This window comes from Gobio gobio (genome assembly GCF_949357685.1).
Source record: "Gobio gobio genome assembly, chromosome: 5".
In the NCBI taxonomy this organism is placed as follows: domain Eukaryota; kingdom Metazoa; phylum Chordata; class Actinopteri; order Cypriniformes; family Gobionidae; genus Gobio; species Gobio gobio.
In genome coordinates, this window is record NC_137101.1 from 15,807,733 (window position 1) to 15,818,537 (window position 10,805).

General features: G+C 39.7%; 1 protein-coding gene across 4 annotated transcripts in view; it reads left to right on the forward strand.

The window, feature by feature from the left end:
• The window catches only part of pphln1 (periphilin 1), a 28,809-nt gene that overhangs the window by 15,603 nt on the left and 2,401 nt on the right, over positions 1-10,805 (forward strand). For all 4 annotated transcript variants that reach the window (XM_079817908.1, XM_079817907.1, XM_079817905.1 and 1 more), the window contains exons 8-10: positions 196-231; positions 1,576-1,652; positions 4,580-4,711. In XM_079817908.1, coding sequence (XP_079674034.1) covers positions 196-231; positions 1,576-1,652; positions 4,580-4,711 — 245 coding nt within the window. The remainder of the gene's footprint in view (positions 1-195; positions 232-1,575; positions 1,653-4,579; positions 4,712-10,805) is intronic.

Genomic DNA, 10,805 nt, shown 5'->3' on the forward strand with positions numbered 1-10,805 from the left:
GTGAGAGTCTCTAGATTATGCTGATCTAAAAAGATGGAGCAGGCTTGCATGCCACTGTATGATTGTATGATCTAACCTCTATTACTGATGAAAGAATTGCATCAAAAACACCTGCATTGTTGTTCACTAAGAATTACAGTACTGGTTTTTGTTCTTTTATTTGATTATGTACCAAAATGTTTTCCTCCGTTTCAGGATATGAGGAGCCGTTTGGGGCAGGGAAAGGACCGGGTGAGTAAAACCGTGCCCTTAAGGGTGTATAGATCATGTATAGATGATCCAGTCATATTTATTATACATCAACAGTCCCACCTGAAATTTGAACATGCGGAACGCTGCACAATCACCTGTTAGTCACAAAGTTTTAAATATGTTGCTTAATTTAAAGATACCAATAAGAGTGTAGGGCTCTCAGCTCCTTTTTAAATGGGTCAAACCAATGAAATTACATTTTTGCAAAAACTCTGTTGCTCATTTCACATTCAAAAAGTGTGCTGACACAGAAGTCTAAGGCAAAACATGTTGGAAAATGGTAATCTAAAACTAAATTATGATTTGGCACAAAAATGTAACGGCTTAATGGACCTTAGGGAGACAATTTTTATTATATAAATGTACAGATGGACACCGGGTATAAATAAACACAACCGCGTGGTTTTTTATCATACTGAGGAGGTTTATTGTGCGATAACGGCTGGCAGACTGTAAAATTTTCCACATATTACATGGTACTTGCCAAATAAATACATTAATGCAAATTGATGAGAGAGGCATGCTAGCAAGCTACCCTACCGTTGAGGGTTGGTTTCATAAAATCATACTGCTCTTGAATCCTGATAAAGGAAGCTTATGGCTCACACACAAGGAGATTTTGTTTCGCTTTGCTTTATAAGTTAAAGGTCAGCCTGCAGTCACAGTAACTTGAGAGAAAGCGTTGCTAATCGCACCATCGTAGAGCCTCGTTTTGTTTGTCTGCTTTCCTCTCACTTCCTTTGGCCGGGATCGTAAAAAGTCCACAGGCGTGTGTTCGAGTGTCTGATTGCTAAACCTTTCCTTCTTTTCTATCTTTCATCCATTCCCTTTTTACTTTTCTTTGCCAGATGTTTGATGGCATGCCATGTACATGCATACATTGCAAGGAGGTTGCGATTCAAATCTTAAATCTGTTCAAATCTAAACATAACTTCTGGTCGTAGACTTCTCTCCGCTCCGAATCAATTTGGCGAGCACTCCATCTCTTTCCAAAAGAATCCGTAGGTGTTGAGCCCACAGCTCACACGGAGAGGGTCATGGGGTGACACTGCAGGCACCTGGCTGTGGTTTGCCTGCAGGGAAGAGCCCTGATCAGCAGTGAGGGAACCACCTGGTTCTGCATGCCAGCTGGATATTCGGAAAGCGGGATCCGTTCCAGCATGTGAAAACGTTTACAGCACCAAATGAGTCAAGCAAGGCCATTTTCCGTGGCTTTCTGGGGGATGTTGATCCAAGTCCAAACTATAGCTGCATTGTTGGCTTGCGTCCTACAACAGATGCTTTGTTTCTTACGTTCTGATCCCAGTCTTTCATCTTCTACAGACAGGGAAAGGCCCCCCGGCCCCTCCGTGAGTGCATCACGAGACGGTTCGCCCCATAGCTCCGTATCAGTCACTAAGGTGAGTTGCACACACACACACACACACACACACACACACAGCTCCTAAACAGATGTGCTTACCAGAACACTCCCTTTCATCCGCTAAAATAATAATAAGTGTGACATGCCAGTCATTTCAGCTGATGGCAAAAAAAAACACAAATCTTCTTTGAATTTCCACCAGTAACTGGAGAATTTTTCCTTCATTTTGAAAAGCTGTTTGCTTGCGCTTTCCTCTCTCTCTCTCCTCATATGATGGGTCCTGTTTGGCGCATGAAAGGCAAGTGGTCCGTGTCGTGTTTATTCAGACCGTAAGCACTGTTCTGACACAAAACACGGCGGGTAGCTGAAGGAGAGTTTGTGGATATCACTGGGCCACCCAGGCCGCAGCAAGGTTAAAAAAAGAGGGTGAAATCCATTAGCTCAACTCTCGCCTTTATCGCAAGATCTTATCGGAGGCTCAGAGCACTCTGGACATACTCTAGGGAGCACTGAGAGCCTAAAATAAATTTGTTTCACTTTTTCTCTCATGTACTCTCCTCATTTTTCCTTTTTGTTTGTGTTTGTGTTTAGGTCAACTGAATCCGGGAACAATCATGATAAACATGCAAAATATTTGGGCAAATTTATTTATTTATTTATTTATTTTTTCATAAAATAATTTGCATTTAATTTTAATCTCTTCTGATTTATGGAGTTTTATCTGTAATGCAATCAGTTCTTTCACTGATTCTCGAGACATGGGAAGAACTGCTTTTTGAACTTTTTTTTACAACAAAATTTACAGGATATACACTCCCTTAAAGGATTATTAGGAACACCTGTTCAATTTCTCATTAATGCTATTATCTAATCAACCAATCACATGGCAGTTGTTTCAATGCATTTAGGGGTGTGGTCCTGGTCAAGACAATCTCCTGAACTCCAAACTGAATGTCAGAATGGGAAAGAAAGGTGATTTAAGCAATTTTGAGCGTGGCATGGTTGTTGGTGCCAGACAGGCCGGTCTGAGTATTTCACAATCTGCTCAGTTACTGGGATTTTCACGCACAACCATTTCTAGGGTTTACAAAGAATGGTGTGAAAAGGGAAAAACATACAGTATGCGGCAGTCCTGTGGGCGAAAATGCCTTGTTGATGCTAGAGGTCAGAGGAGAATGGGCCGACTGATTCAAGCTGATAGAAGAGCAACTTTGACTGAAATAACCACTCGTTACAACCGAGGTATGCAGCAAAGCATTTGTGAAGCCACAACACGCACAACCTTGAGGCGGATGGGCTACAACAGTAGAAGACCCCACCGGGTACCACTCATCTCCACTACAAATAGGAAAAAGAGGCTACAATTTGCACGAGCTCACCAAAATTGGACAATTGAAGACTGGAAAAATTTTGATTTCTGTTGAGACATTCAGATGGTAGAGTCAGAATTTGGCGTAAACAGAATGAGAACATGGATCCATCATGCCTTGTTACCACTGTGCAGGCTGGTGGTGGTGGTGTAATAGTGTGGGGGATGTTTTCTTGGCACACTTTAGGCCCCTTAGTGCCAATTGGGCATTGTTTAAATGCCACGGCCTACCTGAGCATTGTTTCTGACCATGTCCATCCCTTTATGACCACCATGTACCCATCCTCTGATGGCTACTTCCAGCAGGATAATGCACCATGTCACAAAGCTCGAATCATTTCAAATTGGTTTCTTGAACATGACAATGAGTTCACTGTACTAAAATGGCCCCCACAGTCACCAGATTTCAACCCAATAGAGCATCTTTGGGATGTGGTGGAACGGGAGCTTCGTGCCCTGGATGTGCATCCCACAAATCTCCATCAACTGCAAGATGCTATCCTATCAATATGGGCCAACATTTCTAAAGAATGCTTTCAGCACCTTGTTGAATCAATGCCACATAGAATTAAGGCAGTTCTGAAGGCGAAAGGGGGTCAAACACCGTATTAGTATGGTGTTCCTAATAATCCTTTAGGTGAGTGTATAATGAGTGAGTACATAATGAATTTTCCAAACCGTGTTTTTGTCTTGTTCTATATAATAAGTGACTATTTTAGACTGGTTCGGGGTGGCACCGCTGCGGAATGGCACAGTACCTGCGTGACTCGTCATAGACATAGAGAGAAGTAGCTCCGGTTGCAATGTTCTTCCGCAAGACGCATGCAGTTCTGTTTATTAACCGCTAGAGTGACAAAAGTTGTGGACTGCAGCTTTAAGAAACATACTTTTTTTTTTTACTTTTACTTAAATAGTAGAAAATAGTTTAAGAACAGATAATTGTTTGTACATTTTATCTTTAACAACTATAATATATCAGCACTGTCACCCAAAATATGAGCAAAATGTTTGAGGTTTTATATATGTGCATTTCTTTTGTTTGATCACTTAGATTCACCTCTGAACCATGTGCAGATGAAAGTTGTTTCTAGTTAGTGGATGTCTCAGTCCTTGAGCCTTTGATCTTCTTCCATAGCTCTGTTCATGGGGCATAAGCCATAACCTTGTGCCTTAGATGAAAAGAATTTGCCAGTGTAAACTGGGCCTGATAGGCGGTCTCTTAAGTTCAACAAACACACTTGTTTTGGGGATTCATTGTTTGAAGAACAAAGAACAGATGAAGCTCATGTATTTCGCTGTGGTGGGCTCATTTGTTTGTAATGCCTTTGGAGTTCTTGTCTCAGATTTATATTCATCCCCAATTATTGTTATTGATTTAAGTTTGGTTAATTGGTGCGAGACAATACAATGCAAGTTTTTGACTGGTTTCCATTCTGTCATAGTGATGTTCTGCTTTGCCTGTTTTCTGTCAAGGGGAAAAGCATCTTTCTTTCCTACTTTCCTGAATGATGAAACTGCATTTTTGGGATGTTTTAAGATGAACATGTTTCTGTATTATTCTAGCCTTTAACAACGCCTGGTTGTGTGTACTGCAGGAGGAAATGCCATCAGTGGAAGGGCCCACAGATGAAGTTCAGGCCACTGTGGATGAAGCTTCATCCGTCATGGACGACTTTCAGGAGCGACGAGCTCAAGCTATTGCTGCCAAGGCTCGGGAAATTGAGAAGGTTTGAGAAACGCTAACCTATTTCCGTAGGTCTGAGAGTATCTAAAATAGTTAGATATTTGATTAGATGTTTTAAATACAATGCCACATACTAATTTTGAATGCCTCATGTTTAAGATGCTGTATATTATGAATAGGACTGCCAGAGTTAAAGAAACGGTTCAGCTATTCACAATTTTAGGTGAACTAATGCTTTAATGCAGTGAGAGATTCATTAAATAGAAGTTACATAAGCTATTATGTTCACATTTAAAATACATTTGCATGTATTTCATTTTCTCCCCTCCTTTTTGCTCACTGCATCTACTAAGGAGATACAAGGGTAAAACACCCACTGACTCAGCGTCAAAATGATCATAATAAAGTTCCTGCTCTCTCCTCTTTCTCTTTACTGGCCCTATTAAATGAGAGATGGGATCCCCCAGGAGCGGTGAGCCAGCCCTCCTATTGAGCACCAGCCTTTAGCTCAATAGGTGCTGACGCTGTAAGATTTTAACTGTCTGCTTTTGACCCAACCTTGAGCTTTATTGGGTTATTTACATGTAGAAAACATATGATTTTTGTATGCATGGGCAAGTTTTCCTCTTAATTCACAGGAAGCCCTTTGAATCAGTCAGAATTAGTTTTGTGTTTGAATAGCTTTTTATATTCTTAAACGATCACTTTAGTATCTTTTTCTGCATGAATGACTGACATATCTACAGTTCTGTAATTTGTTCAGGATTTTCCCCCTACGCTTCTATTGATGTCGAAATGTGTTTTGATTTGCCCCGAACACAAATACTTTAGTGACAGTGGCCCTCATTTATCAATCTTGCGTAGAAACGGGCGTATATGTTGGCGTAAGATTATGCTTACACTCCTCTCACCGCCTGATTTATGAAGCTGTGCGCACTTCTGAAATCCAGGCGTACGCAAAACCTGCCCTTGATAAATGCCGCGGCTGAAAACGATCGTCATTAGAATAACACGCCCCTATATATTCAAGTCTCTGCCTCCCCCACGCCCTCATTTTACGCCATGGACACTCGGAAGACGGCAAAGAAGCGAAACTTCTCTGACGTGGAGATCGAGACCATCACCAGGGAAGTGGAAAAAAAACTAAATTGTTTTATTTGGGAGTTTAAAGAGTGGAATTAAAGGCGCCCATAAAAATGTGTAAGGTGGAAATCCAGTTTAAATAGCTTTTTGGATGAGAAATTACCTATCACAATTCATTATTTTACAGCACGTGTTTTGAAATAATATGCATTTAATTTCGTATCACATCACATGTATTGGGGTGTACAATAGTGATGATGATGATGTGATGTGGAGTACCATTCATTCACATTAATAGTTGCATGACAATTTGTTAGATTCTTATTATTATTATGATTTGTATTATTAATGACGCTTATTGCTATTTAGAAGAAGAATGTCGTTATTATTATTATTTATTTTATTATTATTTAAAAGAAGAAGAATGTCATTTTTATTATTTTGTCAGTCTGGATTATGTTCAGTCCCAGTCCGTGCGCAGCTGTCGGGCCTAACCAACGTCAGATAAAGCGCACAGGCTCGCAACTGGAGGAATACATATGCCTACAAATCAAATGCTTTGGTAAAGTCACACAAATTAAACATTGAAGTCCATGTTGCACAAAAATAAACACTGAAGTTTATAATTACTTCCCTATTCGCACGGGATTAGTATATGTGGGGAGCTCTGGTGATTTGTAATAATTGCAGAGAATGTCTGTGATCTTAATCCTGTGCGAATCGGCCATGTCTGTAATATGTAAAGTAAAAATTCCCCCGCAAATGACCTACCATATTTCGTGATAATATTAGTCCTGTGCGAATCGGCATCTATTTGGCTGGGATTAGGCGGATCGTAAATAATTTTTGCAAGGTTTTTGTGTCCTGTGCGCATTTCTATCTTTATCTTTCACGAAGAATGGAGCTAGTGTGCACCGTTATGAATTCCTGTGCGGCCGTGCGGATTATAGGCTATACTTTCACTTTAGAATGAGCACAATTTGGGAGTAATTGCTTGAATGGTGTGTTTAATATTATTCTTAATGAAAAACACAAAAACAGAACAGTACAATGACAACTCGCTTAAATGGGCACTTTTACATTTAGCTTTGAAACTGAATCTTCCTATATTGTTATTATATTGCTCAGTTACGTTTTTAATTGCGTCTGTTCTCTAACTGAACGAAATTATTTGTATTCCTATAAAACAATCAAAATGATATCGATACGACTGTTTATAATTTCATACAGCTATATAACGAAAAAACATTTTCAAGTAACATCATATCCGGGAGATAAGTCAGTAAATTCGAGTAAAATCACAGCTTATCCCGTGCGAATGCGCCACGCAAAACTCAGATGTGGGGAGTAATTTCTAAATCACACGAGGTCCCCAGATAATACTTATCCCGTGCGAATAGGGCTTTATTTGTTGTTGTTGTTGCTGTTTTTTACAGTGGGTCATAATATAGCATATCTTTGTCAGTGTGTTTTGTGGTGTTAGGAATTGTTTTTCTGCGTATTTTCGCACTAACTCAAAACGTGCGTACACCACCTCCTGAGCTGGCGTAGGATTTGAGCGTGCCGTACGCCAACGTCCATATTGATAAATCTCAAAGTTACCGTGGTTTTGGGTGTACGCCAGGTGTACGCTGGAAAATTGGTGTACGCACTTTTGATAAATGAGGGCCAGTGTGAGGATGCCTTTCAGGCCAAAGCCTGTTATTTCACAAAGTGTGTGTTTCTGTTTAAGTGTCCACCAGATGTTTAGCCTCTCCTTCAATCTGGTCTAGCCATCTCTACTCTCTTCACTTTACCTTTTTTTTAACAAACATTTAGCTGGTGTGGTCAATACAGCATGCTTTTTATGTACAATTGGTCAATATGCTATAAAAGTCTGGTCGGTGGGACATTTTGAATAATGTGCCAGTCAATCTTTTCCATGCAGTAATATTGAGCAGGGTCTAAAGATTTCAAATACATCATAAGTGGTCTGTTTGACTTAAGCTCTAGATTTCATGTCTTCTGAAAATGTACAATGGCTTTGTGTGGAAAAACGAGACATTTTCAGTCAGCCAAGCTCTCCTTGACTCTCATGAGAGTTTAAGTGACAAGTCAGATCTCTAATTCGATAATGAATAGTTCTAAGTTTAAACTGTTCAGTTTATTAGTTGAATTCAGAAGCTTATCTGAATTATCCATTCATGAATGAGACTGATCTAGTTCTTGGGTTCAACTCACTGATACCACTTTTCCACCAGAATGGTTTGCGTCCAGGCGAACTGGAGCCTGTCACAAACTGGGTGTGTGTTTCCTTAGACTTGAGGATATGTATATATCCTCTTTGGCACTAAAGAAATAGTCATATAGTTTTGGGACAACATGAGTGAGTAAATGAAAGATCTATTTTGTTTTTTTTCCCTCAGTATTTATGGTCTTTTTTTTTATTTGCTTCATGACAGTGAGCATATTCTTCAAACAAGTTGAGTTCAAGTCATGCTCAAAGAGGAATCTAGTTGGCTCTCGAATGTTTTGTTTTGACCAGCAAGATGTTTATTTTACAGATGAGCCCGTGTGATTCTAACGAGACTGAATTCCTTACTGCTAAGGTACTGTAAGTAGGGCATCTTTGTTGTGATAGTTCTGCAGTCCACGATGAGGCTTAATCTGGGTCTGAAGCAGTCTGAGAGCTTTTGAGGTCCATCAGGGATGTTTGATTCCTTCGTTCTTTAATCGCGTTTGATGTGTCTGATCTGAAAATGTCAAATTAAATCAAATAATAGACTGATACAGTTACCTCTAAAGGCCATCCCCCTTTATGTGTTTTTTTGTGTGTGTGTGTGTGCTATACTTTGTTTTCTATGCTTCTGTTCCAGATCACAGGCAATAGAGTATATCTCTTTTTGCTTTTATCAATTTGAATATGCATCTTTAAATTATTATTTTGGATTGTAAATTAGTGCTTTGTGGTTTTAGTCCATGTCTTCATCTCAATTCGAAATCAATTAGAACGATTCCATTGGAGAATTTCGCTGCATTTAACTGATGTTAGCTGTAGCTTCCATAATGCTGGGCATACAGCTGAATATATTGAAATTGCATGCACTAAAATGTAATACATTTATATAATAAAACCAACTTTGGACTTACTAATCTATAACTGAACTTTCAGTGAACCACTCTGAAAGTTATTAGTGTATAGATACTTTCCCACTTTTCCCTCCTTGTCTCTCCCACCCTTCCTGAATAATTCTCTGCTATCTTTACCCGGAATCAAGAATCAGCCTCCCACAGTACAAAAATGACACATGAAAGGCTGAACAAGAACACACACACGCACACTCGTGAGGTCCCGTTCAGCCTTCCTGTTTGATTGGGTAACAGAGGTGGGGTTCACGGGAAGTGTATGGAAGTAGAGCATGCTCTAAGAAATTGCTTCCCAGCATTCTTGGCATTGTTTTGAATTATTTAATCTCAGCGTGGCTATAGTGGCTTTCTATGTACAATGTTATAAAACAACTCCATAATAGGACACAGCAATAGGTGTTCAGCTATTTTCCCTTAAAATTAGATTCATGAATCTCAACTGATGCTATTAAATGTGTATTTTAATTGTTCTAAAGCAGCAGAAGTAGCATTCCTTTCGGAACTTCCTGTTAAACTCTGCTAACATCCTTGCTTACTGAGTTTAGTGGTGGTTTATTCTGAGCCTAGAAATCTTTTCTACTGCATTCTAGGCCACACATATAGTTGTCAGTCGTGTCTTTCAAAAAAGTTATTTACTGTAATCTTGTAATGACTTTGTCTTGTGTTTCCATTTGTTACTCATATTTGATTACAGCTTTGAATAAACTCGTAACCCCAAAGAATTAAACTTGTCCTGCACAATTTGTGATGCAAGCATAAATGGCACCTCAAATCGTGTGGCTTGTGGAGAAGTTTGCTATTAGGGCTCGTTTCCACCGAGCGGTACAGTACAGTACGATTCGGGACGGTAAACCCTGATCCGGCTTGTTTCCTTCTACAGTAACCTTACTTGATGGGCATGGTATATGCCGGGAAGTAGCGATCGATGTCATTGTCATTCTCGTACGAAGAAGAAAGCGACACCGTAAACAACAATGGAGGACATACAGCAGATCTTGTTCTTGCTTCTCGGCATGTGGCTGTTTGTCACAAGACAAAAAAAACATTGTGTTGAAACGGTATTGTGTTCAACTGTACATTAAAAAATGGCACCTCTTGTGTTGTCATTCCCCTTATAGCACGCGCAAGTAACGATTCTCTGTCAACCAATCAACGTTCTGCAGTGAGTCTAGATCCACCCTTTAGTACCGGACTACTGTGCTAGGTACCCCAACTGAAATGTCCCATAAAAGTGGTATGGTACAGTACGGTTTGGTATTTTGATACCATTCACAACTTCTGGCAAAAAACGGTAATAATTGTGTACCGTATTGTATTGTACTGTACCGCTCAGTGGAATTAAGCCATTATTGTTCCAAACATTCCAACTAAAATAAATCCCATAGATTTTATTTCTATTTATCATGTTGGTCATATTTACCATTCCTTGCTGAAATTTCGCTGGTGAAATTGCATGATTGCAAATTTTATGTATGGCCGAAACATTTCCCCACACGTTCATGTTTCTCATTCAAGTTTTTCTCACACATTCACCACAGTGAACAACAGAATGCTACTTGGTTTGAAAGTGACTTCTGTGTGAGCGGTGCTTCTTGCATTGTAGGCTATAAGGCCCCAGAAACCCTGTTTATTGGTTAAGCGTTAATGCAGTTTAAACAGTCACGCAGATTGACTCAGTAACTGCAGTCTCTCTTAATGCGCAGCCTCTGGCTACAGAGAGCTTCCTTTCTACATCATTTATCCATTCTATTCTGGAATGTTCTAATTGACTATTAGAGTTTTCTCATTGAACCTGTTTGGCTTAATGACTATTAGAGGCAGTTCTCACACAAGAACTTTGTAGGCTTTGTGTGTGGGCCTCTGTGATTCCTGGAACCAGGTGATCTCATTTTACTAGAACCTGACTCAGCTATGGGAAAGAGCCCTTA